Source organism: Porites lutea, chromosome 2, assembly GCF_958299795.1.
Source record: "Porites lutea chromosome 2, jaPorLute2.1, whole genome shotgun sequence".
Taxonomy (NCBI): domain Eukaryota; kingdom Metazoa; phylum Cnidaria; class Anthozoa; order Scleractinia; family Poritidae; genus Porites; species Porites lutea.
Genome location: NC_133202.1, coordinates 3082501 through 3108922, shown reverse-complemented (window position 1 = coordinate 3108922; position 26422 = coordinate 3082501). Strand labels below are relative to the sequence as shown.

Below are 26422 nucleotides of genomic sequence, written 5' to 3'. Positions count from 1 at the left end.
CCTCCCTCTAATCTCAGCAACGTAGGATGATTGCTGTTGTATTATGGTAGTTCAGACTGCCTGACATGGTCTACTTCAGAGCTTGTCTTTCTGTACTCAGAGCAGTGACAAGTAGCCAGGGCCTTCTTCTCTTCAGACAACAGTCGGGGGTTTGTATACATGTAAAAGCATTCATTTAAACATAGTGCGCGCTGTGCACTTGTTGACAAGTTTACCAGCTGACAGCAGGGGGCCGTTAAAGGCACTATGTCACGCTATTTGTTGCTATCTTTTTTAATAGGTTAAACTTGTCTTCTTATCGATTGAATTGCTCTAAAGATGATCCAGTTTTGTTATTTAAGACTATATAATTTAAGGCATGGAAACTGTTTTCCGTCGTCTGTTGCAACGTGGCAATGCAAAAGTCACCCAAAAACTATTTGGTTAACTGCTCCCTGAAGAAATTTGTTTGAAATCTTCTTTTGATTTATAACTCTAAAGGAGCAATTGGTGTAAGGATATTTTTAAAAAGGCACATGTTATTAAAGTAATGACTTCAGCACAGAATTGACCTATATCCTCGTGACATAGCTCCTTTAAAGAAATTTATTGATTTCATTTCATTGCCGTGTTATACCAAGAAACAGTAAAAAAGCCATTGGCAAAATTCCTGTTTGGGTAGGATTTCTGCACAGCCTCATACATGCATTATATATTAGTGAAATCCAACTGGTGGTCTATTATCAATGCTGCGTTCTGATTGGTTGAGCTACTACTAGGCTATATGTTATAGCCCACCAGTAGCGAAAAGCGCCGGCTTTGAAAACCAAAACAATGGCAGCTGAAATCGTGTTTTGCTAACTGACGTTGTTTTGTCTCGATATTTTTGACCAGCTAGTTGGATATTTTCACTAAAACAATTCCTCTCGGCCTCATGGGCCTCTGAGTCAATAGCCCATTCGGCCTTCGGGCCCGAGGAATAATTGTTAGGTATTATGCATATGCATGCATGTTTTAACTCTTTTCATAGTAACTGTTTGTGTCAAATAGTAGGTGTGGTGCTGTGTGACAATCCCCCCAGTCCTCAAAGTTTTGGCACAACTTACAACATAAGGTTAATCTGATGTCTTTTATATGGAACTGACTTTCCAGGGTACAAGAATAAACCTTGGCCTTTTTATACCAGGCCATGTTCATGCAACTGCAATAAATTTGTCTACCCAATTCTAGACCAGGCACCAAATTAATAGGATCCCTACCCTGTCCAAGATTATGAACCAGAAACTACAGCCAGTTCTTCATACTACAGATTAATTTCCAATAGATGATACCCTAAAATATTGTTAGTAATTTCACTTCCTTATCCAAGTCACTAAACTGCTTGAGGGGTTAGGGGTTAGGGGTTACTATTGGGGAATTTTTAAATATTGCAATCACATGGATATTGCGATAGTGGAGGTACTATTGCAATAGTTTTCAGCCTTTCCTTTTTTGTTTGCAACAATACAAAATTAGCCGCCATGTTTGAAGTTTGACGAAACCTCGGCAATAATTTATTTATATAACCCCTCTGTAACATTATACCCAAAGTGGTTCAAGAATCAAGATGCTAAAACATTCTAGATGTAGGTGCAGTAGGACAGTAGATTGTTTTTAGCTTCTTGTTTACCGTTATTGTGACCTTGAGAATCAAAGACAGAAGAAAGAAGTTAAAATGTTAGAAGTATAGAAACTATAGAAACTATCGAAACTATCGATAGTGGGCCACACTAATTGCAATTGTTGTCGATGTTTCATTTTTACTATTGATCCTCCATTGCTATCGCAGTGTTAATATCGAGATTAATCAATAGCTCAATGTATTGTTCCAGCCTTACATGAAAACCATACCCCTCACAATGCCACCTACAGTGGTGGATCCAGGGCAGGAACCTGGGGGGCCAGCCCCCCCCCCCCCCCCTCATATTTGGACCAAACTGAGGCCCAAAGGGCCAAGAAAATATATTTTTAAGCCTGCCCCACCCCAATCTCAGGTTCTGGATGACGGCCCCCTCCCCCCTTATCTGAAGGTTTGGATCCACCACTGACCTAGCTATATTGCACTACCCTCTTTCCCCTTACCAGGCTTAAAGTGTATAGGGATGCTATTGAGGTTTAGAAACCCTTGCCTTGTTTAGGGGGAAAAAACTATTAAATCCACTCTTAATAGCATAATAGCTCCTATTTAGAATCCTGTTTAGGATTATTCTGTTCCAAAACGTGCAGTCTTTTCAACACATGATACTCTGTGCAGGAAATTTCTGCCTTTAGGCCATAAAGGAAGTACCCCAACCCCCTTGGCCTGATGTCTCTTACTGTAAAAATGACTCATCAGTGTTTCATTTTCTAGGGGACTGTTCATGCTACTGTAATATATACCTCAGTGGACAAAAAAGTGGAAAAAAGAATAGAAGGTACATAGTAAATCAACAAGCAACTATCCAACAAAAATGCTCTTTATAATTATATAAATCAAGTCCCTATAAAGCAACTGTATATTCCGGTCATTGCCAATTTTTTATTTATTTTTATTTTTTTTTGCTTACTGTTCTTCTTGGGTATATTTGAACTTACAAGCTAATTAAGGTGAGATGACTAAAATTCAAAAAATCGGTTGTTTTTCACACAAGCTGTTGCTGAACTTTGTTAGCCTTGAGGGCAGTCTTGCACGCCTCCCTACCCTCTTTTAATGTTGCTCGCATTTCTTGATTAAAACCTTCTGGCTGGACAGGTTGCTTCACTAGCTCGGGGTTTTCAGACAGCAATCCCTGTTACAAGCATTTATGGTAACTCTTTGACAGCTGCTATGAGGTGTTTTTAAAGAGAAAATTTATATTTTTTAGCTAAAAACTGTCAGTATCAAATAAATTTTTTTCTTCCTCCATTTCGATGTGTACTGATAGTTGTTCAGAATGACCTGACAAAGGAGAAGGTTGATGCAATTGTAAATGCTGCAAACTCATGGTTGAAACATGGTGGAGGAGTAAGTTTTAAGCCTAGTTTCTTTTCTCTTTTATATAATCATGCATTGTAGATGTTTGGAGAATGAAATGTGCATCTGGTGTTGGGTTCCCTGTGTCTTGTAACATCCTGATTAAGAGATTTTCAATTTCATGAGGTTGATTTAGCCAGGTTAATTTTTTTGTTTCTTCATCTGCATCAAAGAAACAAAGAGCCCAAGAAATTCCTTCAGTGCAGAAACATTGCTGGTTGCAGAAAATTTTTTCTTATCTTCAGTTGCCAATCGAACAGAGTGGGACCAGGGTCTTACCCGCCCGACCTTTGTGTGCCTTTTAATCACTACAAAGAAATAGCAGGTCCATCCCCATTAAGGGTCATTTATCCACTGTCCATTCAGTGCTAAATGACTAAAATGCACTGTTTAGAAATAACTTAAGTCAATTTGTCATTTTTACAGGTAGCTGGAGCTGTTGTTAAAGCTGGTGGAAATCAAATTCAAGTTGAAAGTGATGAATATGTCACTAAAAATGGTCCTGTGAAGACTGGAGGGATTGCTGTCACAGGGCCAGGAAATTTACCTTGCAAAGTAGTCATTCATACAGTAGGTAAGAGATCAAATTAAAAAGACTTTTTTTCATGCTTGCAGGAGGCATGGGGTTAGTGGATTGGGGCTATATGGAAAACTAGTGCCTGGGGCAGGAATTGTCTTTGTAACCTGTCATTCATTTTGACTTAATTGTAAGTGACGGTCAATTCAAAGAATAATTGTCAAGAGCAGTTTTTTCATTGGTTTGTGCTCGGGGGGGAGGGGGGGCGGAGGGGTCACTTGGGTATTTTTTGGATGGGTATGTGCCGCCCGGGACTCCAAATTGGCACCCCGTTCTAAAAAAAATTCCCCTAAAATTGATACCCCGTTCTAGAAATGGGCCAATTTTTTATACCCCGTTCTAGAAAGTTTGTAAATTGAAATAGTCCTGTTTTTTTAAAAAGATATTTCTTTACTTGTTCGACTTATACATCAAATAAATGCTTCGTCATACTCATCCGGAGTATGTTTCCTGTACATGTGGATACAACGCAGTTAATTATGACGCAAAATCTCTCACCACGCACCGAACCACGCTCGTAAGCTAACGATTTTCCTTCTCCTCCCCCATCCCTTTCTTTTGAGCCCGTCTCCATCTCCTTCGGGTACATTATGGACTCGTTCCGGACTTCCGCGCGCCTATTTATCCAAGATGGGGGAGTCAGCGCTCGCGGCTCGCGCCAAAATACGCCCGCCCTGCACGTTAAAACACAGGGTGCAACAAGAGTACAACAGTTTGCTTATTAACGCATTGAACCGTATTTTTAAAAGCAATCTGTCCTTGAATATTTTCAAATGGCTGCTTAAAATACTGGAGCTTTCGTGCGTTCGAAATATTATACCCCGTTCTAGAAAACGTCTCTGAAATGGATACCCCGTTCTAAATCAGGAGCTTCAAAATCACGACCCCGTTGGGCGGCACATACCCGTATAGGTAATGTATGGGAGTACCCCCCCCCCCTCCCGGGTTTGTGCTTCAAGTTAATCTGACGAAAACAAGGACAAAAAGGTGCGTCTGAATCCCTTTGCTACAGTGAATAAAAAATACCTTTTGTACTTGGTCATTTATGTAAAGTGACCATGTTATACACAGGCCACTCAGCACAGAATGGTTTTTGTTTTCTCACAGTGGGTACTAAGGGTCAGACAGAATGCAACCTAAATACCATAACACCTTATATCTATATTTTCCTCTAAACACACTTATATACTTAAATAAACGACTTTTTTCTTTATTTCTTAAAATGCCGCCTAGTATTTAAATGCCCGTGGCGGGGAAATCTCTATTCCTCATAAGCTCGGCTTCTCGGAGATTTCCCCACCACAGTCACTCCTCCCAAGTAATGTACAAATTTTAAATTTTTAAATTTAACGTTAAAATGTTAATTAACCTATTTATTATCGTTTTGATTCTGCTTGTAATTCATTGTGTGTGACAAAATAATAAAATAAACTCAGTCTGACATATATGACACTGTTCTGAAAAGTGAGTGTAGTAGGGAATCCACCAGCGATCTATCAGCGTGCGTGGACAATAGAGTGGACTGGCCGGACAGGCGGCCAACACGGCTGGGGCCGCCTGAATGAATGAACGAACGCACGTACGCCCGCACGCACGCACGCACGAACGAACGAACGAACGAACGAACGCACGCACGAACAAACGAACGAACGCACGCACGCAGGCACGCACGAACGAACGAACGAACGAACGAACGAACGAATAGTATGCTTGGACGGTGACCGCACAAGGGGAAGGTCATTTTGGGTAATTGTAGATCTTTAGATTCGAGGACAACTATGAGGACGAGATTAAACTTTAAATTTTTTTTTTTCGCATATTCTCAAAAAGTCGACACCCACGAAAGCTTCATTATACTTTTTTTAACCAGAAAAGTTCAATAGCACGGTCATTTTAATTGAAGGAGGTTAAGCCCTCTCCCGAGCGCAAAATGATAAAATTTCCTAACATTTGATGACTGACATGACTTGTTTCCATCACTACGGTACAACATTTTCTCTGAAACGTATAGTAGAATGACGACGGCTTTGACGTTTTCCCGCCAAAATGACGCTGGTTCACTCACGGCGCACAACTTTCTCGTCTTAGAATCTGAAGGTCTCTAATGAATAGCAAGAGGACTCATTTTTCTCTCCAAGTACAGGCTCTTCATCTCTTCGTGTCTGAATTCTGGAATAATTATTTGAGCGTGTCCTCATTAGTACCCAGGTGATTGGTGGGAATCTCACCCAGTCACCAGAGCTCGGTCAATGCATGTAATCAATGCCTTTTAAGGATATTGTCACAGTTACTGCCCAGGCATAGTGTCCGATTACGATACTTGCTGGACACTAATATATGTGGACACACCCATTTTTAAAGCACTCACGCCATAATTCGATGGTTGGCGACCGAGTACAAGGTTTAGACTTGGACTAGCGCACTACCAATACAGTAACCTGAGAAAACAGCCAACATTATATTTCGCGATGCCACCACTGGTTTCGCGACGAAATGACGTCTGAAAAACAAGCGCAGAAATTCTATGCTGGTGGAAATTTGCTTCATCCAATCAGAAACACAACCCAGATCCGGGTAGTAATACGTCATCAGTATGGAATTTCTGCGCTCGTATCTCAGACGTCATTTCGCGGGAAAATATTGGTGGCATCGCAAAATGTTGGCTGTTTTCTCTCGCTACCAATACAGTACCGACGTATTTTGATCACAATTTATTACTTTGTATACGCAGCGCTCCCTGCGGAAAATGCTTACCTTTCAAAAGCGAAGTCCGGGGCACCCAAGGACAATATAGTTCAAAACCACTTAAACGTAGCATTGTTAAACGTATTTTAGTATTTAAATGGTAGATATAGGCGTATTTTTATCCCCTAAAAATTTTTCATCTGTTCGGATTTCCTAGCTCAAAGTAGTGATCCGAAAATTAAAGGGATCAAAACTTACCTTTTCGAAAATTTAAGCCAGAAAAATGCTCCCGAAAGATCTAGGTGACCTTTTTAGGGTAAAAATCCGTTAAAAATGGGCAATTATACCTTTTTTAGACGTATCCCCTACCCCCTACCCCCTACCCCTTTCGACGCCTGCTACGCAGGCTAAGGAGAGTCAGGCAAGCAAGAAATTTTACAACAAATGTTCCGAAAATTCTAGATCTCAAATCGTCTTCCGAACAGATATTTTCCGAAAATTGACGTTGGGTGCCCCTTCGAAGTCTATTTTACGACTGTTTTTATTTTCATTAGGTCCGGTGTGGGAAGGAGGCCAGAAGGACGAAGATGACAATCTTCATAACGCTCTGTTTAACTCTCTTTCTGAGTGCCATACAAGGTGTCTAAGAAGTGTAGCTGTTCCCGCCATTAGCAGTGGCATCTTTGGCTTTCCAAAGAAGCGATGTGCAAAGGTTCTTTTTTCAGCGGCTTTAGAGTTTTTCCGCTCAGAACCCAAGAGCACAATCAATCTAGTTCGTTTTACAAACTTTGACAAAGCCACAGTGGAGATTTTTAAGGAGGCTGCGGCGGATCTGAACGATGAACCGGACGTTAGAGTTCACCTAGCGCAAACAGTATCTTGATAAACAAAAATTTTATAGCCGTCTAACGGCAAGAAATGCGTTTTTACTTAGTCGCGGCAAAGTCATTTTTACTACTGTTTTCTGATCATGTGGCCGTTCGTCCACAGCGGTAGTTTTGTAATTACTCCCTTGGTTTGTAGCAGCATTGTGGGCGGTGTTCTCCATCAGGGAGTATAAGAATACGTCGTTAAATTAAAGTCTCGGGGTTAATTCTTTGTCATTTCTTAGATCACACACGTTCGTGTGCTATTTTTCGCCTCGATGGCGTGGATTCCGGATTCTAATCATTTGTGAGCCTCTGGATTCCTTGAGCTGTATTCCGGAATCCAAAGCCCAGGATTCTGGATTCCACCAGCAAATTTTTTCTGGATTCTGGATTCCATGGCAAAAGTTTTCCGCGTACCAGAATCCTGATTTTATTAGATGGGGCGACCACAAACTGGCCACGTGTCCGGCGACACTCGCACCGGCAAGGCTAGGCTGCTTAAGGCGCGACCATCTAAGGGGCGATAATGGGCCTTTTATCCTCTCTTGGTCCAATTTACTACACATTGGAAATGCAGTTTTAAAGAAAGGATAAATAAATTTCTCAGTTAATGTATGAATTTCATTAATTCTTGATTTTACTTACGCGGTTTTCGTGCAACTTTTCTTGATCAGCTTTCCCTAATATCTTGGAGCCTGGAACAGGCTTGGCTTCGTCACACCTTGGACTCGTTCCTTTAATTTCTCACGAACGGAATGTTCAATTGATTGTTGTATTAGGTGGAGTACTCGATCGCTAGACTTGCCCATAAGGCGCGCAAAAAAAAAAAATTGGATCGAGACGCGTTGTAACCGAGACGTAAACTACGAAATACAAAGAAAAAAGTCTTTAACCGCTAATAATATTCAATAGTTTAGTTAAATAGTAGTCGGACACTAAATATAATTCATTTATACTGAAGCATTGTAGGCCCCGACAAATGATCCTAAAATCGATTATTATGCTGTCAGCATTCGTCACCTTCGTGCTGCCCATACTGCACAGGCTAGGCCTTATTTGCGCCCCCACCTAATTTTTTACAGCAGTTGTTTTCCATTTCTACTTGGTAAATACAGTCGCCCATTCCTTCCCCCCCCCCCGACTCTCCCGAAAATGAAACAATGAAAACAATGCTTATCCAAAATTTGGAGTGAGATTCGAGACAAAAAAGGGCCATCCGGCAGCGATGAATTGCTGTAAAGACGGAATATTATGATAAATTATGCTCGGTTATTATGCTTCTTATCAGCAGGCCGTGTGCTTATCTGCATTGTAATTATATTATATCGCGTATACCAATCTACTTTCTCTTCGGCACAATATCATCGGCAGATTAACGCCTCGGAAAAAAATATCTTGAGCTTTCTATGACGACGTTACCTTGACACTTTTTTTTCGTGTGTGTTCCATGCAACAGCCCGCTATTTGCCCCTGTTCTCATCTTCAGTTGTAAAAATCTTTCTCAGTTCTTTTCTTTAGCTTTCTTTTTCTTTTTTGCTTAACTGGACTGCTCCTTCTCCTGTCTGTTTCATTTCATCTTCTACGAGTTCCCAATCCAAGGTTTTTCTCGAGAGACTAAACCCTACGACGGACTAAAATTAAAACCTACGCTTTAACATATACAAGACACGCAGCGTATGATGCAAACTGCGGAAATTTCATTTCATTTCTATGCTAAATAAAATGGCCAATAATTAAACCAAGGCAAGAAAAATTCTCTTTGCCGTTCCACAGATCGTTTGAATCAAATATTAGATCGTCGAGGATTAGTATTCTTCGAATGGGTACACCTTGTCAAGTTAATATCGTATATATGAAGAAAGCCTTGCACGTAAACCATTCGCTAATTATAATTACGCCGGAAGACAACGGATATAACCCTGGTTGTATAATGTTTTATACTGTTGAAATAAAGAAAGGTAAATAAAAATATTAAACTTGAAAAAGGTGGTGTCCGCTTTCTGCATGCAAAAGCATTCGCCTCCATGACGCGTTTTAAATCACTTTAGTCGCTCACTTAATATGTGTCATCCACTATGGTTTCGGCCATTTTCTTTCGTTTTCAAACTTGATGCTAAAATCAAGTTACTACCGGTATTAGTTACTGAAACTGCGCTGAGAGTGGGCGGTAGCAATTTAAAAAAACTGCCCAAAGCAAACAGCACAAAAATAGTATTATTGAAGGAAATATTGCTATGGCTAGATCCACGTGGCAAAACATTAGAAAGATCAACATCTTATAGCTTTTTTAAATAGGTAAAATTTTAGTCTTTTGGGCAATGAAAACCAAGAGAAGGTTTTCTTCGTAAATTTTGATCACATTTAACACTTAGATTCACCTTTTATGCTTAGAGGCTAGTGCAAATTTATACTAATGTACCAGTTGCTGTTGGCGTTCGTGTGGTGTTTATCAAAGGCGAAACATTGGTCAATATAAAATGAAATAAATGGCAAATCACGTGATAAGATCTTAAGTACTTTGTTTTGAAAGTCAGTCCAAGTGTTTTTGTGGTTTTTGTTAATGATTTCCGTTGTGTGATATAAAACTGGGAGTCGAAAGCAAGTGGAAAGTTATAGCATGGTTATTTAGAAGCTTTTTTATAGATGGGCCGGATCACGAATTGCTGGGATTGTGGTAAAAATAACCCGAAATTCAGATAACAGCTTAGCTAATCTGAAAATTGTTCAGCTTGTTCCTTGCCGCCTGGACCGTTTTGACTTTTTTAGAAATATAGCTTCGTTTAATAAACGACAACGCCTAACGGGAGAATGTGATGATATCGGCCATTTTTGTTTATGAGCTGGCGGCTGGACGTCATCCCGTCTTGTGGTTGTTTTTCCCCACTTTTCAATTCCTTGGGAGAGAATGAAAAAAACAGAGAAAATGTGGTACACTTAGACTGAAAAATTTAATATTAAGATGTTAGAAATGCCTAAAAGTAAGTGATGGCAGGGCGAAACTGTGGGCAAACCTACAACGAACGATACTGGTAGATCCATAGAGTCATCGCATTAAACACAGTCATTCGAAGCAGTTGCAGGTATAATTTGGTTAGTCGCGTGGATGCTCTGTGGAATGCTGAAACGCGCTTCATCTTGATCATAGTGTTTATATTTGCGATGTGGTCAACAACCGCAACAAAAGCCACTTTAATAATAAGTGAAATTCCGGCTTCACTTCAGTTCCGGTTTGTCACAGTTAAAAACAGTTGGAAAACCCTGTGGAAAACTGGCTTTCGTTGTAGATCACCTTTATTGGTTCATCATTTTGTTGTTGTTGCGTTATCTAAAAACCAAAATAAAATAAAAGAGAAAGAGAGAAATAAATAGTCCATTACTTGGTAGGGATAAAAAACAATCAAGCGGTAAATTGCGTGGTAGAAACCATTTTTATTTAGAACTGACGGGGTGAACTGCGTGACTGGAAAATTGTTATCGACACCTAAGAGGGGATTGGGACGAGTGTATCACTCCCCCACCCTCACGACAGCGTGCGAGAAAAACAAAAGCGTTCGGTTGACAAACAACTCCGGTTTTGAGCGGTTTCGCTTTGGTCTTTCCTTGTATTTAAGGATGTATACGCACAGCTTTGCACCTTTTAACTGCAAACTGTAAATCGCCGCGATTTGTTGCCGTTTTCTCCGTGAGTGGTAGAAAATTTTTAAGAGGACGCGAACGCTTTTAAAATATTGTAGAAGATGAAAGTTATGGCCAGTTATGTCGAGGATTTAGTCAAGTGTGGATTTTTGGAGATGAAATTACCACGAAAGCAAAGGAAACTAACACACAAGGTTAGTTGTGAACAATTCTGTTTTTTAGCTGTCGGTAGCTTTTTTTCTCTTGGTAAGTCCACCTAGTATTTTAATGAATTCTGTTCACGTTCCCCGTAATGAATGAACGGTGCATACGTAATGTTGAATGTACTGTTTACTCTGATTTATTTCAAGCACAGCTATTTCTGGACACAATTGAAGTGTTTGAGTCTTAGTCTTTCCAATCTATACGCCGAAAATATTGTAGAAAAAAAAACTGTTAGCAAATGCAAGCGGCATATATGGCAAAGAGCGTACATTTTCAACCCTCACTACAACGCTTTCGCCGAGTAAACAAGGTTTTCAGCTGCGAAAAGACATTGTAATTATTCATCGATAATTGAATTGAACAGAGGTAGTTTTTCATTCACTAGTCGATGTTTAGTTATTGCCTAAGGACAGTGAACGAAACATTCAATTTTAGGCAAACTGAACGTTCTTTTTTCCTTGCATGAGTTGACGGCGTTTGTCAATTTCACTCAAATTGCAAATGGTTGTCATCGTGTTGTGTTGGCTATTGAAATGTATCAGATTATGTTTATTCAGTGCGAAGACGGCTTATAGAATTCTCACTAAGTTCTCGAATTTTGCTGTATATCGATCTTCTTTCTACGCTTCAAGGAAACGATCATTAACATTGTCACTTTTTTTTTCTTTACCAAGATGAGAATGTGGCTTCGTGTAAACAAGTCCAGGATTATATTTAAGCCGTGACTTGTTGTCTTTTTCATCGATGTATATTGATATCTGTTCAAGATGTACGCTTATTGTTCTCTTGGCAGTAGTTTAAGATCGTTTCTCGTCATAAATATCGTTAGAAAAGGATTCCGTGTTCCGTTTTGGAATTGCTTTGGGGCAAAACCCGCAGTTTTAAGAATAAGATTTAAAATATGCATGTGCAAGCAACATGAACAATAACAGACAAGTTGTAAACATCGAGGAGGATGAAATTTATTGCTGGTAACATCATATTGATCGCTAGACGATATTTCTTTTACATAGAAAAAGTACTTAAGATAGCAGTGAACTAAACAAGTTTCCACCAATACTTTTCAGTTTAATAAGCTTAAATAGACCAAATTTGCTCTCATATAAAGTACACATAGAAAATAAATTATGGCCCTATGTGGTAATATTTGGTGGCAGGATTTTTATTACTGCTTCAGCTTTGACTAAAGTTTTCAACCCTGTACAATACTGTTCAGCCCAAAAAGATTAAGTAACGGTTCAGCACAAACAACGGCATCATTTTAGTGTTAAATTAGGAAAGGTTTAAGTTGAGCAATTAGTTTTGTCTCTTAAATTTGTACCCCCTAAGGAGATGGTTCAAAAACAAGTTTGAACAAACAAATCCAAACTCGTCAAAATGCTGTATCTCTTTGAAATCAAATATACTAGTATTTGCAAGATGTGTTTTAACTGCCACCCTCTACCTTTAAATTACTGCATGAAAACACCACTATTTACTTAGTACCATCCCTTCATTTACTTGTAAAACTGAAATTGTGAATTCTACCAGTATACTAGTAATTTAAAACTATATTTGAAATCGTAAATTAAAAAGATTGTCATACTCCACCAATATCAACTAATTTAGAGACAGATGAATGGAATATATTTTGTTATAGCTCATTCTTTCATTTTAAATTCAAAAATGACGATTTAAAAATGCTTGACAAATTATTTTTGTGTTTTGTTACTGGACCCGTTTTAAAGTCCTCACTTGTATAGTTTAATTGTATGTAGGCCACTTGTGCAAGCAGGTGTCTCAGATTGTTATTCGATTCTCCACCAGGCAGTCCACTTGTTTTGACATCTTTTCAAATTGGCAGATGCCCAGTTTATATCCACATGTTTTGTTGTTTTGAACAAGCCTAGACATAATTTAAGATTTGAGTGGCAAGGTAATGTACTTGAAGTGACGAATGATCCCAAAATAGATTGTTAAGGGTGTTATGTTCTAATTTTCTTATGGAAAACAAAAGAGCGGTAAGTGCATGGAAAATGGACCTTGAACTGTTATGGTAATACTGTGTACAGAAACAACAAGACAAGTATGAAATATCATCTGGTATTTTCCCTAAGTTAACTAGCCTTATTTAAGCTACAATATGCAAAAATATCCCCTCTAAATGGAAATGAAGGGGCCAGGGGAGAGGTATGGAGCCTTTCACTTAGTTGAAACAGCTTTTTTGGGAAAGCCCTGATCATGCTGACAGGAGAGTCAAACTGTAAAGTCAAGAAAATAGCACCCTGATGAATAAGTAAGAACAATATGTGACTGTTCTTACATCTGATCCTTCTACTTGTTATAAGTGTGCCTAATTTACTATGTCCTGTAGCAAGAAACACAAAAGGAATAAGTTAAACATTCCCATTATGTAAAGGGCTGTCAGTAAGGCCTGGGAGCAGGGGATCATCAGCCTCACCTCCCAGCTATATTTTTCGTGGGAAACTAAAGGAAAATATGACCAAAAGACTTCATCTTTCTTAGCTGTTCAATCTCCCGCCACTAATTGCATATACCTGGCAACTTAAAACCTTACTGACTGCCCGGCTTGCTGATATGTCATAATTTAAAATGTTTCCATTTGCATTTGCATTTGGCCTTACTTTCCTTGAAGTTAATTCCTTTAAAATTTCATTTTTAAGTATGCAAAAATATAAAATTGAGTCATTATGTCTGAGGACGTCTTTTTAATCATTATGATGAAAACGATAATAAACATAGAATGTAAAGCTGGTTTGAATTCTAAATTTATTATGTCATGGTAGGGGTCATCTAGTTCACCTGGTATTAACTGAGTTGATCTAGACAGTTATCAAATGACAATCAGTCTGTAAATTATAATAATATTATAGACTTCAGACAATCACAATGGCCCCAGCATGTTATATGGATCATCCCTGATTGTGTTAGAGGTGTGTTGTTCATGATAATTATGAACAACTTAATCCAATTATTGTACAGTCACATTGATTGCCACATTTTGACAAAACTTTGGCAATTGAGATAATCTGGACAGTTTACATGTACTTGATAGAATTTTTTTTCAACTTTAAAAACATGAGAAAGAACTGATTTAAAATGATGATGGGAACTGTGGAAATACAAATTTAAATAAAGATATGATTGTCACAGTGGTAATTGCAATTCATTAGCAATTTATTGCAAATTAACCCAAAAAAATTGCGGGACTTGAACCGGATTCGAACCCATGGCTTCTGCATTAGCACTTCAGTGCTCTAACCAATTGAGCTATGAAGACCCATACATTGGCAGCAGGCCAATTTGATGAGTACTAACACAACCCTGGGCCATGGCTGTCAGAATACCGTTCAAGTCCCGAAATTTTTTTCGGGTTAATTTGTGCAATTACCACTGCGACAATCATATCTTCATTTAAAGAACTGATTGTTCCTTAGGCTTAAGATAAAACACAAACTGCAAGACTACTCTACAGCTGATGAGACCCTTGTCCATGTTTATGTATTATTATTGTTATTTTTCAATAATCCTTGTTTTTTTCATTATTTTTCCTGAAAATTTTTATTATTAGAGCTTAAAAGATGTCACCTGATATGTCAGAAAGAGCTCGCAGGGCACCAAACCATGTCATGGTCAATCAAACAAAACTCAACATTATTTTGCTCTTCATTCCTTCTCAACTACTAACTAATTCCCTGCAAGACATAAAAAGTTCACCCAGTGAATTCATTAAGTGCTGTAGCTCAATAGTTTCACTTATAGTTCAACTGGACTATGGCCTTTTACCTAAAGTAATGTAATTTAGCAGTTTATAAGCACTTTCTTAATGAATAAATTATGCACGACGTGATGTGACACAGCTGATTAAAAAAATATATTTATGATTTCCTTAGTTTGTGTTGAATTACCACAAATTTTGTGAATTATTTTATCCGTTTTAGATTTGGAAAAGAAAATGGTTTGTTTTGAGGCGGAAGTCTCCCCGAGGACATGCTCGATTAGAGTACTACCTTACAGAGAAAGCCTGCTCTGAAGGAAAGCATCGCACTAGTATTTCATTAGAGGACTTAACATCTGTTTCACAAGCTTACTCAAGGACACATAGTTTTAGTTTTTTACTTGTGGGAATAGAAATCAAAATTTTTTTGAGTGCTGATACTGAGAAAGAGACTCAAGAATGGATTCAACTCATCAAAGAGCTTGTTCTTCCGGAGCCAAAATTATACCCTTCAGTACAGGCAGGAGATATTTACGGTAAGTGTAATACAAAGTTGAACTTCATACTTAACATCAAACAGTTCTTCAAGCTTCCAAATTCACTTTGGGAGATTGTTATTAATGCATCTACACTGAGTCACAAATGTGGCTAAATATAATAAGTTTGACAGCTGTCATAATCTTGAAATTGCCAACTCCCTTCTCAAAGAACCATAAGACACCAGTTTATAGAAAACCTAGATCACATTACTCTCTAGACTATTCACAGTCCTTTATTTTTGCATGAGATTGTTGAGATAGAGCACTGAGATGGCCACCTGTGACGCAGATTGCTTGATCTCGACAGTCTCACTGGTGTAGTTATAATTAAATTTCGACCCTGCTCGCCATTAAGCCTCCAGTAGCTCAGTGGTTAGAGCGTCTGAACTAGAACTCATAGTGTGAGTTTGATTCTCAATTGGAGCTCAGATTCTTTTCTGAGCTTTCTGGTCTTAGAATTCTTCTTCTTTCAAATATTTACTGAAAATTAGAGGACTGTGAATAGCTAATCACCCTCAAAGCCCTATCCTTAATTTTTTCATTTATAGTACAGTGCTGTCAGCTCTAGCAGGGCTTGAGTGCCCAACCTTTGCTCCTGGGGACTAAAAAATCTCAGTTTGTAAGCTGGGCACCCTGGATTTTACAGGTTCAGAGCACTGGGCTTCCTTTAATTTTCCTTAGAGCAAAGCCTTGTGGTGGGTTGATCCAGTTCTGTTTTGTTGACCTCTGTAAGCAAGTACTCATCCAATTTCCATTCAAAATTGTGAATGCTTGGTAGCCTGTGACTACAGATGTGCTTCTGGTTGTCACTTAGACTTTACCTACAAAAAGTTCAATCAGAAATGCATCTGCATTAGCAGGATAATAACCTCGTTAGACAAAAGTGTATGTTAACCTTTTGAATTCTCTTTCTGGGGTTATGCCGAGGCAGTCAAAGATCCAAGGAAGCAATGTTTGAATCTTGTTTGTGGAGGACTAAGACAGGGTATGACTGAATATTTAAGAGATTTACCAACCACACATGCTCATCATTCTGTCTTGGTTACAGGACTATATGAAGTAAATGTGATTCCTACAGAGGACTCTGATAGACTTGAACTTGCAGGGAACTATTTAATGACTGTTCGGAAAGAGTATCTATGCCTTCATAGTGCAAAAACAGGAGAAAGGGTTTTTCAGTGGGAGTTGGACCATCTTCCAAGATTTCGACTTCAAAGACTTTCACATTTGCAGGACTTAGATAAAGTGTTGACATTTCAAGTGGCAAGGTGAGGGTTAATTTTTCCATTAAGCAGCTGAACGAAGGCGTTAGAATACCAGAAGAACACTGACAATGCTAAAAGTAGCCTAGTCCCTCTTTTCTTAGGGATGGTAGAGCAATTGTGTTGCCTCACCTTGTGGACAAAACTTTCACCTTTGCTTCCTTTTTGCACTCATTTTAATAGACTCCTGAGGAAAATAAGGGTCCACTGCTCACTCATAGTCCTTATACGAGTACAAAAAAATTTTAAAGCATGTCTCCCTAGTGTTGAGAAACAAGGAGAGACAGCAGCTGTATTTGTTCACCAAAGCAATTCCATTGTGCAGTTTGACACACCACTCACAGTCACCCAGTCTAAATAGCAACTAGACTAACCAAAGACTTCTGGGACATGCTCCTAGGGACAGGGAAGAAATTGGCCAGTAGCTGACCGGTGCATCCCCAGTAACCATCCCAGAAGTCTTTGCAAAAGCTAACTCGGTGCAGTTTCCTAACTGGTGTCCACAGGGGATCCTCAACTAGTTTGTTTGTGTTTATTTTTTTTGTTGATGGCTTTATCGAGGAACATTTCCTTTGCTTATATTTTTAGAGGCTGCAAGGCTGGCGAGGGGGAATTTCAATTCTTGACCCAGCAAGGAAGGGAAATTCTGGAATGTGTAAAACTACAGACTCAAAAACTAGCGAGTATACGGACTCATCAACATGAAAGACTAAGAAGACCTTCCTTAGACTCTGTTCCATGCACAAGGTCATCGGAAAATGAGACTGCCGACAGTCTTACTAGTACTTCATTTTCTTGATAATGGTCACGTGACATTGTTAGGGGAGGCAAAAGTGTGTGGCATAGCCGATGGTTTCCCTCAAGATCAAGAATTTCACTTTAACCCAACAACTCAGGCATTTAAGAGACAAGTTTGTTGAGGCCAAGAACAGTTCTGTGTCGCATTCTGTGTTCGTTATTTTGGTTCATTGCTCTGCTAAAGCATATTGCAATTGTTTTCGCAATGAGAATTTGGAATTGCACGTTGTTCTAGTTGAACATTGCGTTTATAATGTGTGTCAACAACTGGTTCAAGATTGTATGCTGTTCTAGTTTTTCATGCTTAACAAGAATGGACAAGAATGCATTTGGCGCTAGTTGCTTATGGCAAGAGTTCATGATTGCATGTTGTGCCAGTTGAAAATTGAGCTTATGACTGCTAGAATTTAGGGCTGCATGTGATGCTTGTTGCAAAACAGTTGCGTTCGGCCAGCCTTCAGGATTGCATGTTGCGCTAGTGTTCAATTTTTTTCCAATTAATAATGGCTTCTAACTTCTCACACAGAGAAACTCATTAACGAGTCAAAGCGTTAACTATTTGGAATGAACAGATATTACTTAGCCTGCGTACAGCCGCCCTCTCCCGATTTTGTTTGAGGTCAGGGGCGGCTTTACACAGGGTAGTAACATGTTGTTCTCGCTCATTTGCTTTAGGGAACTTAGGCAAAGACGTTTTTGAGCAACGCACATTGACCAGAAGTGATGCCTTAAATTCCCTTTTAATATGCCTTGACTCTACCACATTTTTATTGCTAAGTGTCTTTGCTCTTACAGGCACGATTTGCCCGAAAATTTTGGCAAAACCACTGCCCAAGAATGCCAAAAGTCCACTTCCGGTTGATGTGCGTCGCCTGAAAACGTCTTTGCCTCAGCTCCCTAAGTTTGATGTCTGACTGTGGCCTAACATTCCAGTTTAGAATCGTGGATTTCGTTTAATGTTGAAGGCACTATTTCCAATCCATCATCATTTTGCGTATTTACGTTTTCTTTCGGGTCTTTTCCTTCGATATTTTGTACGTTATTTCAGAAACGTGTAATTTACGTGAAAATAACTTAACAAAAATAAATCGCTCTGTTATGTATGCATTGGACTCGAGTTGTTGTCGTCCGCATTTTTATGCGTAAAGGCGTCTTGTTTTCAGATAGTTAGAATTATCGATGTTGACATGTCAAATGCACTAACAATGCCTAAAAGTTTCAGTTAAAGAAGAACAATGTTCAAAATCGATGAAAAATTGCCTAAAATAGTGATTTCAAATATCCCATACTGAAATAGTAACTTTTTTCAATGTCGTTCTTCTATTCCTTATTCACAGTCTCGTGCATACTTAATGCCGACATGAGGATTTCGGGAAAACTTCATCTTCATTCTATAGGTTTAAATTGTACACCTTGCCAATAGGAAAGTGAATAAAAGGTATTAACTTTCCCCCCTTTAGTGCATCAAGAAAGGAGTGCCACGGGCATCTCTTAAATTTGACTAAGGATAATGGTGTTTGTTCCGCCAAGAAGCGAAACGAGCGTTGCGCATGTATATGTTTCGTTCTCTCAGCTATGATACCGTGAAAAAGTGCGATACGCATGTATATACCTCGAACTTTGACTTCTTTCAAACACTGATCAGGCGAAAGCTGTTAGGGAACTGACCCAACATTTAAGTGAGACGAGTTCAGAAGTTAGCGAACAGGACGTTGGCGAAACGACCGTAAACCCTCGGGCCTCTCTTCGTTCCCAGTGTCGGCTTCGCGTTTTGTTTTTTTCCTCTGACCACAAAGAGGCCTCTCCGGAGGGTCCACAGTTTTTCACTGCCAACATTTTGATTTAAAACCAGCTTTAAATGAAAATTTTGGCAGTGAAAAACTTTTTCTGTACTAGCCTCATATATTATAATTTCCTGTAGACTTCAAATTGAGTCTGTCATCATCATTTGTTATCATTAGTGTTTTTTTTTTTTTACCTGTTTAGGTTCCAGTCTTTTTCTAGATGTTTAAATTTTACTGTAATCTTTTTAACTGTCACTTTTGAAGATGTATGTTGTTACATACGAAACACCGTGTCTTTCAAATCTAAGTTTTTCGCAACATGCGTTGGTTCATCATGTTTGTTACCACAAGTTGTTTTTTTTTGTCTCCCATTTTTTAAGAAGAAAAAATTCAGATGGGCGTTAGTAAAAATCGAACATGGAGCGTAGTGTCTGTGGTCGGAGTGGTTTGATTAATGGTATATAGCAACAACCTTAACCCTAAGCTAACCGTTTCGAGTCATGTATATAATCAGTGCTTAACCCTAATCAGTGTGATTTTAAAAGTGCTCGAAACTGAAGCGATAAGGAATACTACGTTGTGTAAACTTCATATGATGTCCAAAGGGCCTTTCGACGTATGTTATTGAGCAACAACCCCCAGCAGGAGCCGGAGGTAACATACCCACTTGCTAAAGTTGAGCATGGCTGACACGTGAGGGAAGGTAAGAACTGAAGTCACCAAACGGCAAGCAGAAAAATCACTGCGACGTAACTGCAGCACAGAAGGGATTATCGAATCCTTTGGAGAGAGACAGGGATGCTACAACATGAGGTATCATTAAATAAACATGTTCTGAAGAGTTTAATTTCGTTTATTTTGTGGAGCAAAATGTGGAGAAGGGCTCCATTAATCCACCTGGTCGATTGCAAAAAAAAATTCTCTCGTTTTAGGACAATGGTCTGATAATCTCCGATTGATAGAACTCTTATTGCGCTATTGGGGGAAGCGAAATGTGTCTTAGCGAGCATTTGAAATAAATGTGTGTGGAATGTTCCTGTAAGAGGTGCTGTTTAATTTTCAATAATTTTGTGGTGGGTATAGCGCGCCCTGCCCATATTCCTTTCAAGGTCTTCAAGGTTACATAGGCCATCGGTTAAGAACACCTTTCGGTTAAGCTACCACGCCATCATGCTTTCGTGACGTCTTGAGAAATCGCGTAACGTCAGCTGACGTCTTTAGGCGCAACTAATGAAAGCGGGCGCTGTCTTAAGGCAAAGAAAAGAAATAATTTGCTACCGATCGTTATAGTTGTCCACAAGTACCACTGTCCAAAGCCATCATGGCTGTTCAAACTAACTGGCAAACAACAAGATCTACCGTCAGAGAGAGAACCAAATTCATGTTCAATAATGAACACTTGAGCGATGTGAAGTTTAGTGTTCGAGGAAGCGACAGCGAAAGTGAAACTGATCGATTGATCACTGCTCACAAGTTTGTGCTTTCCATTGGCAGTCCTGTGTTCGAAGCCATGTTTTACGGTGAGCTAGCGGAAACTAAAGACACTATTGAACTGCCTGACTGTGATTACGAGAGTTTGTTGGGGTTGTTTCGTTACCTGTACAGCGATGAAGTAAGCTTAAGCGGAAGTAATGTTATGGGTGTACTCTACTTGGCCAAGAAGTACATGGTTCCTTCGCTTGCTGATAAATGCAGGGATTATCTGCAGGACAAATTAGATCCGTCTAATGTCTTTCTGGTCTTAACAACCGCCCAGAAATACGAAGAGAAGAGTCTTATTGATAGATGCTGGAAAGTGGTCGACATTGAGACCGAAGCGTCTTTAAAATCGGATGGATTTGAGATAATTGAGAAGTCATTACTTGAAGAGGTAGTGTCCAGAGAATCGATGGGCATCAGGGAAGTAGAGTTGTTTAAAGCTTGTCATCGGTGGGCTATAGAGAAATGCCGGAAGGAGGGATTAGTGGCTGATGGTGAGCGAAAAAGAAGAATTCTTGGCGAACAAGTAATCAAAGCAATACGCTTTCCAGTGATGACCCAAAAAGAATTTGCTGATGTCGTTGTTGACACAAAAATTCTCACTCCTGACGAAATCATCATCGTTTTCAAGGCTTTCAGCTCTGACTCACCCCAGTCTGCTACGGGGTTTTTGCACACTCCAAGACACGCGTGTGGAGTCATTCAGCGTTGTAACAGGTATATTTCCATGAACAGCTGTTCTTGGAGTTATGACGGGATAAAATACTGGGACGAGATTGAATTTAGAGTAGACAAAGACATCAACTTTCATGGCCTGTGTTTGTTTGGCAGTGAGAACAACACTTACAAGATTATCACACTGGAAATAAAGGATTCTAGTAATAATTCAACGATAAAGTCTGTGACAGGAACATATTCCTCAGACCTTTTGAAATGCGAGTATTATGACTATTATGGATTTGAAGTTTGGTTCAACCCTCCAGCCAATTTAAAAAAGAACTGTCGTTACAAAATTCGGTTGTTAATGACTGGTCCAAATTCTGGAAAGGGATGTAATTGCTTCAAAAGCGTAAAAGTAAGTGGTGTTACATTTACGTTTTTACGGGCTGTAAATCAGTCCGACCAGCTCGTCGCTGCAGGTCAGTTTCCTGAATTTCTGTTTTCCCTCTAAGTATTATTGCGGTTGCAGTCGACCTCAGTTTAATACTGAGCGCCTTCACCTAGTGATACACTAACTATTTCTAATCAATAACCCACTGTGTTCATAACTCATGTAGCACCATGATGGCTATCGCTTTATTACAGGAAACTGGTAGTTCCTAAGGGAAGGTTAAGTGTAATGTTAAGGCGTTGTGTCTTTGCAAATAGTTACTAGGTGATCTATAAAACACATATTGCACACTTTCTTCATGGAAAGCAATTATTATATCAGGAGGAGGTAAAATAGGGTAAGCGAAATACAAATATTAAATTATGAACTGACACTGATGTAACGATTACGATGTCACTTCTGCATGCATCGAATCAAGGGATATATTAACTAACTCTGCTAAATAGCTTTCGTGCCCATGAAGGTACATGTCTGCAACTCCCAAATCGAAAAGAATAACTAAGTCAGCTGTAGCGCTAACCCCGGGCATTATACAGCTTTTTTTCCCTTGGATAGCTTATTCCCGGGGGTGGAGACTCTTGAGATCCCAAATACCCTTCCGGAAAAAAGAGGGCAAATGTTCCCGTCCTCATTCAACACTACTGCAGTTTTCATTGGTAGCACAGTCGAGTAGTGCCACTTTAGGCGATTTTTTCGTTTCAGTTAACATCTGCCGTTGAGACTTCACGCGCGACGACCCCACTTCATGATTCTTAATTTGTTGTTGTTATTTGTATCAATTTGTCTTCAGTATTTCGTTGGTAAAAATAAATTGAAATTAAAATATTTAATAGTTGTTAGGAAGTAAATTCAAGTACTAAGTAATCTTTGATTTCAATAGGGTTTTTACTATAGTGGCGTTCGAATTTAATGACTTTTAAAGTTTTAGCTTTCAAAGTTTTCGCTTGATATAGCCTTGCTGCTTTTTGCTTTGCTTTACGAATCGATTTAGCAATAATATTTTGTACAAGAACACTTTGTTGATTTACATTTCGAAGGCTCGTGCCATTTTATTGTACGTTTGATTACTTAGTGTTTATTAACGCAATAATTCTAGAAAAAGGCAACAGTGTTAACAGCTGTAAAAACTATTTGCCACTGACTCTTTTCAACTAGACACGTTTAACTTCAATTGTTGACTTTTAGAAAAATCACCAGTTTTCAGAATAATGGCTATAAACTTAAGCTTTCTTTTTATTCTGCACGACATCCGTTCACATTAGCACCTTTTTAAGGATGTACCTCGTTTTAATGCGAATATAACGTTCATTAGCTGAGTCTATTTTTAAATAGTGGCAACACCTAAGTTTGGGATATGAAAGGTTTTGCTGACTTGCAAATCCGCAGTATATTTGCTTTGCTTTAAACTAGGAAATTAGTGATAAGTCCGCGTTTCTTCCTGTTTGAACAGACGCTAGCTGGCCTTGCTTGCAGTTTCATTCATACTGCATATTGCAAAATATTGTACATAAATGCTGTTTTGCCGACCTAGCAAACTTAGGTACAATGCTTTTGTTCCAGTACTTTTACTTTTTAAAAATAGCAACACTAACAAGCTATAACTATCTCTTTTATTTGATTTTCTGTTTACATATCTATTGTACTCTTTTGTTTTTAATGGTTATTCAGATCATATATACACTGAAGTTGCTTTAAACTGATTTTGCGATTACATCGATCGCCGATCATTGACATTTGAGAGCTTAGTTACTCTACCACAAGAATAAACGCTGTCAGTTTGGAACCAAAGTTCATTTTACCTTTGCTGTACCAGTTAGTGGTTTGATCCCGGGCCTTTAGGGTTTTCAGAGACTCGAAGACGAGCTGAATTCATTCACCGTTAATTAAGGAAGGTTTACCGTGATGGAAAGAAGTTCTTGGGATTGTGAGGGATTTAAAATTTGATGTGGACAAAGACATATATTTGTTAGCCTGCGTGGCACGCGTTTCCGTTTGGTTTCGGAGCAAAGAAAGACCAAGGAAGGGGATTCTCGGTTTTGGCCGCGCGAGAAATGAAACAAGAGCCAAAAAATGACATTTTTCGCGCGGTCTTTGACTCTCGTTCCTCGTTCTTTGCTCCTAAACCGCACGGAAACGCTTGCTACGCAGGCTAGTTATTTGTCAGTAAGTACAACTTATACAACCTTAGATTGATTACATGCAGTTATACCAAGGCAACCCATTGTATTCAGAAGTACTTTTGGAGATGAAATTGGAAAGTTCAACATATCCTTCAGGGCTATTGGAATGCCAAATTTTCATAGAATAGAAGTTATGTTTAACTGTAAACCTTCCTTGAAAAAGAACACTCTGTACCATATTATGGTCTTAATTTCTGGAGCGAAATCTGGAAAGGGATGCAAAGGCTTAAAAACTGTGAAAATAGGTGGCGTAACATTTACATTTTTAAAGCCATGCTAACCTCAGATCAGGCTCTATTTTCGTTTCGCTTTGAAAATAACATTCGTTAAAGAGACTGTATGAGAACCGCGAAAATTGGGCCTGATCTCAGGTTAAGGCCATGCATCTGTCGCAAACTCAACAGAAGTAGTGTGGAGTAAAGCCAGTTTGCTGAATTCCTGTGCTCTCTACCCAGCTGAGAGAGTTTCGTATTTTGACCAACCCATACACCATTATACCATATACTGTGTAACCATAGCCTGCATTGCAGCCGGTCACGCATCGTTTATACTACTAGAAAGAGAGGGGGAGAGAGAGATCTAACCTTGCGTTCCTCTTCAAACGGACACTTTTCTGGTTCCAAGGACACCCGCTTTTAATACAGAGAAGTTAGACAAGGACACATGATCAACTTTTTGCGACATAACATCGAAACAAGTGGGTGAGAACCACTAGTAAAACAAGACGGACGATTTTCCGTTATTGTATGCTAGTAAACTGTTTAGTCCTGTGTGTGCTAACCAGCTTTTTTTTCCAAATAGAGAAGACTAGTTTTTAAAGCCGCAAGAATTCCAGGGAGAAAAACGACCTTCTGTAATTTAAGTTGGAAGGGCAATGACCTTGGATAACTTTTATAGATTTTTTGTCAGAATTATTAGAATTAACTGTTTCAGGTTTTCTTGTTCAACTTATGGGTACCCAGGAGTTTTGTCAACTATACATTGCCTTACTTGTCCTAGTCTGACAAGAAAGGATATTGATGCGCCTTGGGGGAATGCGAGACCCATGAAATCCCGCTCTGCAACTTAGGATGTCTCTCCAAAAGGTCAAGATAACCTTTATTTTTCCATATCGTTGAAATAAAACGCTCCAGAGAAGTCATTAGAGTGAAAAGATGAAAAAAAAAAAAAAGAAAAAAAAAACAGATCACCATAAAGTGTTATTAATTGCAGGAGTTTGGTCTTAGCCCCTCCGCGTGTACAGTTGACGTTTGCCGGGTCTGCGTTTTACCTCCCAGTCTTCATTCTACACCGTTGCATGCGTTTTACCCTCACCTCAGTCTGCAGTCTGTATTTTTCGCTCGGTCCCCAGTTTGTATAGCCTACATATGTTAATTACCCAACAGACCCCGGGACCCCGTCTTGTCCACAGACCCCGTCGCTCTAGCCTGCGTGGCAGGCGTTTGAAAGGGAAGGAAAAGGGGGTTTTGGGCGCGAGGGGCGCGCGAGGAGGGAGGGAGGGAGGGAGGGAAACGCCTGCTAGGAAACCATTGTTTTCGCCATCCCGCCTACTAATTATGCATGCAAAAATAACGCAACTGTGAATGACTAGCTGTCAAATAAGCCTGCTTATTTAAGTCGTATTTCGCGTACTGTTTTTCTTTTGTTTTCCTAAAACAAGAAATCTGAAGTGAAGGTACTATTAAAAAATGCGATCGTCTGTTGATGGAAGAAAGTCGCAACCATGCGTGGCTTGTTATATACAATCCAGCATAAATCTCCCTAAATTTATTACGTTTTTGCTGAAGGTATCGTGTTGGACTTCCCAACTTGCATGCAATGTTTGTCGGAGAAATTAATTACAAACACTTTGCTGACTCTCGAACTGGATCCAGCGGAGCATACAAAAGAACCATGGTAGCAGGGAAAGAAGAGCTGAACTTCAAAGATCTATAATAAGGCTAATTCTGCAAACAATATTATTATTAAAGTAAGTTCCTGGAGGCTTTATAACGTCTATAATCAGGAAAAAGAAGTCCTCAGACCAAAAATCGCTAAGGATTATAGATCGCTTCGTCTTCAACAATCTGGTCGTTGATAAGCGTAGCTTGCGTGGTAGGCGTTTGAGGTCAAACAGCAGAAAACAAGCACACAGGCAGCATGATTTTTCCGTTCTTTCTTCTAGTGAGTAAAACAAGCCGTTGGGAGACAAGACTTCTCAAAATCTGTCAGCAAAACTCATCTAGCTGACAGGTCTTTTCCTTCATACGAGTCTTTTAACTGCTTTCTTCTATTCTCCTCTTAAGCTGAAATTGATGCATTCAGTTTCTGATCGTTCTAAAACGATGAATTTCATATAGAAATCTCATCACGCCTCATGAGAGGGTCTCAATGGGGTGGTACCTTTTACGGTTATCGGCTAAAATTTTTGGCTTTTTTACGGCTATCGGTTAATTTTTTCCAGTTACGGTTAACAACAAAGTTAAAAATTAATTTCTTTTGTTTCAAGGAGTTAAATATTAATAAACCGGTATTTTTTTGCATCTTTAAAGCAAAATAAAGGTCTTAGGATCATCTCGGGATGAAATAAG

General features: G+C 39.2%; 3 protein-coding genes across 3 annotated transcripts; all 3 read left to right on the top strand.

Annotated features, from left to right (window-relative positions):
* The first annotated feature begins 10 nt into the window (after window positions 1-10).
* Window positions 11-8024, top strand: LOC140927419 (macro domain-containing protein LA_4133-like). The gene is made up of 5 exons (XM_073377062.1): window positions 11-149; window positions 2369-2432; window positions 2922-3001; window positions 3437-3584; window positions 6827-8024. The coding sequence occupies exons 1-5, from the start codon at window positions 66-68 to the stop codon at window positions 7153-7155; spliced, it is 705 nt and encodes a 234-aa protein (XP_073233163.1). The 5' UTR covers window positions 11-65; the 3' UTR covers window positions 7156-8024.
* Window positions 8025-10656: 2632 nt separating this feature from the next.
* On the top strand, window positions 10657-17522 carry LOC140927418 (docking protein 2-like). Its single transcript, XM_073377061.1, has 4 exons — window positions 10657-10971; window positions 14923-15235; window positions 16287-16506; window positions 17089-17522. The coding sequence occupies exons 1-4, from the start codon at window positions 10879-10881 to the stop codon at window positions 17297-17299; spliced, it is 837 nt and encodes a 278-aa protein (XP_073233162.1). The 5' UTR covers window positions 10657-10878; the 3' UTR covers window positions 17300-17522.
* A 2881-nt stretch (window positions 17523-20403) lies between these two features.
* On the top strand, window positions 20404-23568 carry LOC140926490 (BTB/POZ domain-containing protein 6-A-like). The gene has a single exon (XM_073376222.1). The coding sequence runs from the start codon at window positions 20404-20406 to the stop codon at window positions 21730-21732; it is 1329 nt and encodes a 442-aa protein (XP_073232323.1). The 3' UTR covers window positions 21733-23568.
* The last annotated feature ends 2854 nt before the right edge of the window (window positions 23569-26422 follow it).

What these genes read in the sequence shown, in the direction of transcription:
- LOC140927419 (XM_073377062.1), top strand. Translation starts at nt 66, where the DNA reads ATGGTCTACTTCAGAGCTTGTCTTTCTGTACTCAGAGCAGTGACAAGT. An exon ending in GGTTGAAACATGGTGGAGGA is followed by an intron (nt 3,002 to 3,436) that starts GTAAGTTTTAAG and finishes TCATTTTTACAG; the next exon opens with GTAGCTGGAGCTGTTGTTAA. An exon ending in AGTAGTCATTCATACAGTAG is followed by an intron (nt 3,585 to 6,826) that starts GTAAGAGATCAA and finishes TATTTTCATTAG; the next exon opens with GTCCGGTGTGGGAAGGAGGC.
- LOC140927418 (XM_073377061.1), top strand. Translation starts at nt 10,879, where the DNA reads ATGAAAGTTATGGCCAGTTATGTCGAGGATTTAGTCAAGTGTGGATTT. An exon ending in AAAGGAAACTAACACACAAG is followed by an intron (nt 10,972 to 14,922) that starts GTTAGTTGTGAA and finishes TATCCGTTTTAG; the next exon opens with ATTTGGAAAAGAAAATGGTT. An exon ending in ACAGGCAGGAGATATTTACG is followed by an intron (nt 15,236 to 16,286) that starts GTAAGTGTAATA and finishes TCTTGGTTACAG; the next exon opens with GACTATATGAAGTAAATGTG.
- LOC140926490 (XM_073376222.1), top strand. Translation starts at nt 20,404, where the DNA reads ATGGCTGTTCAAACTAACTGGCAAACAACAAGATCTACCGTCAGAGAG.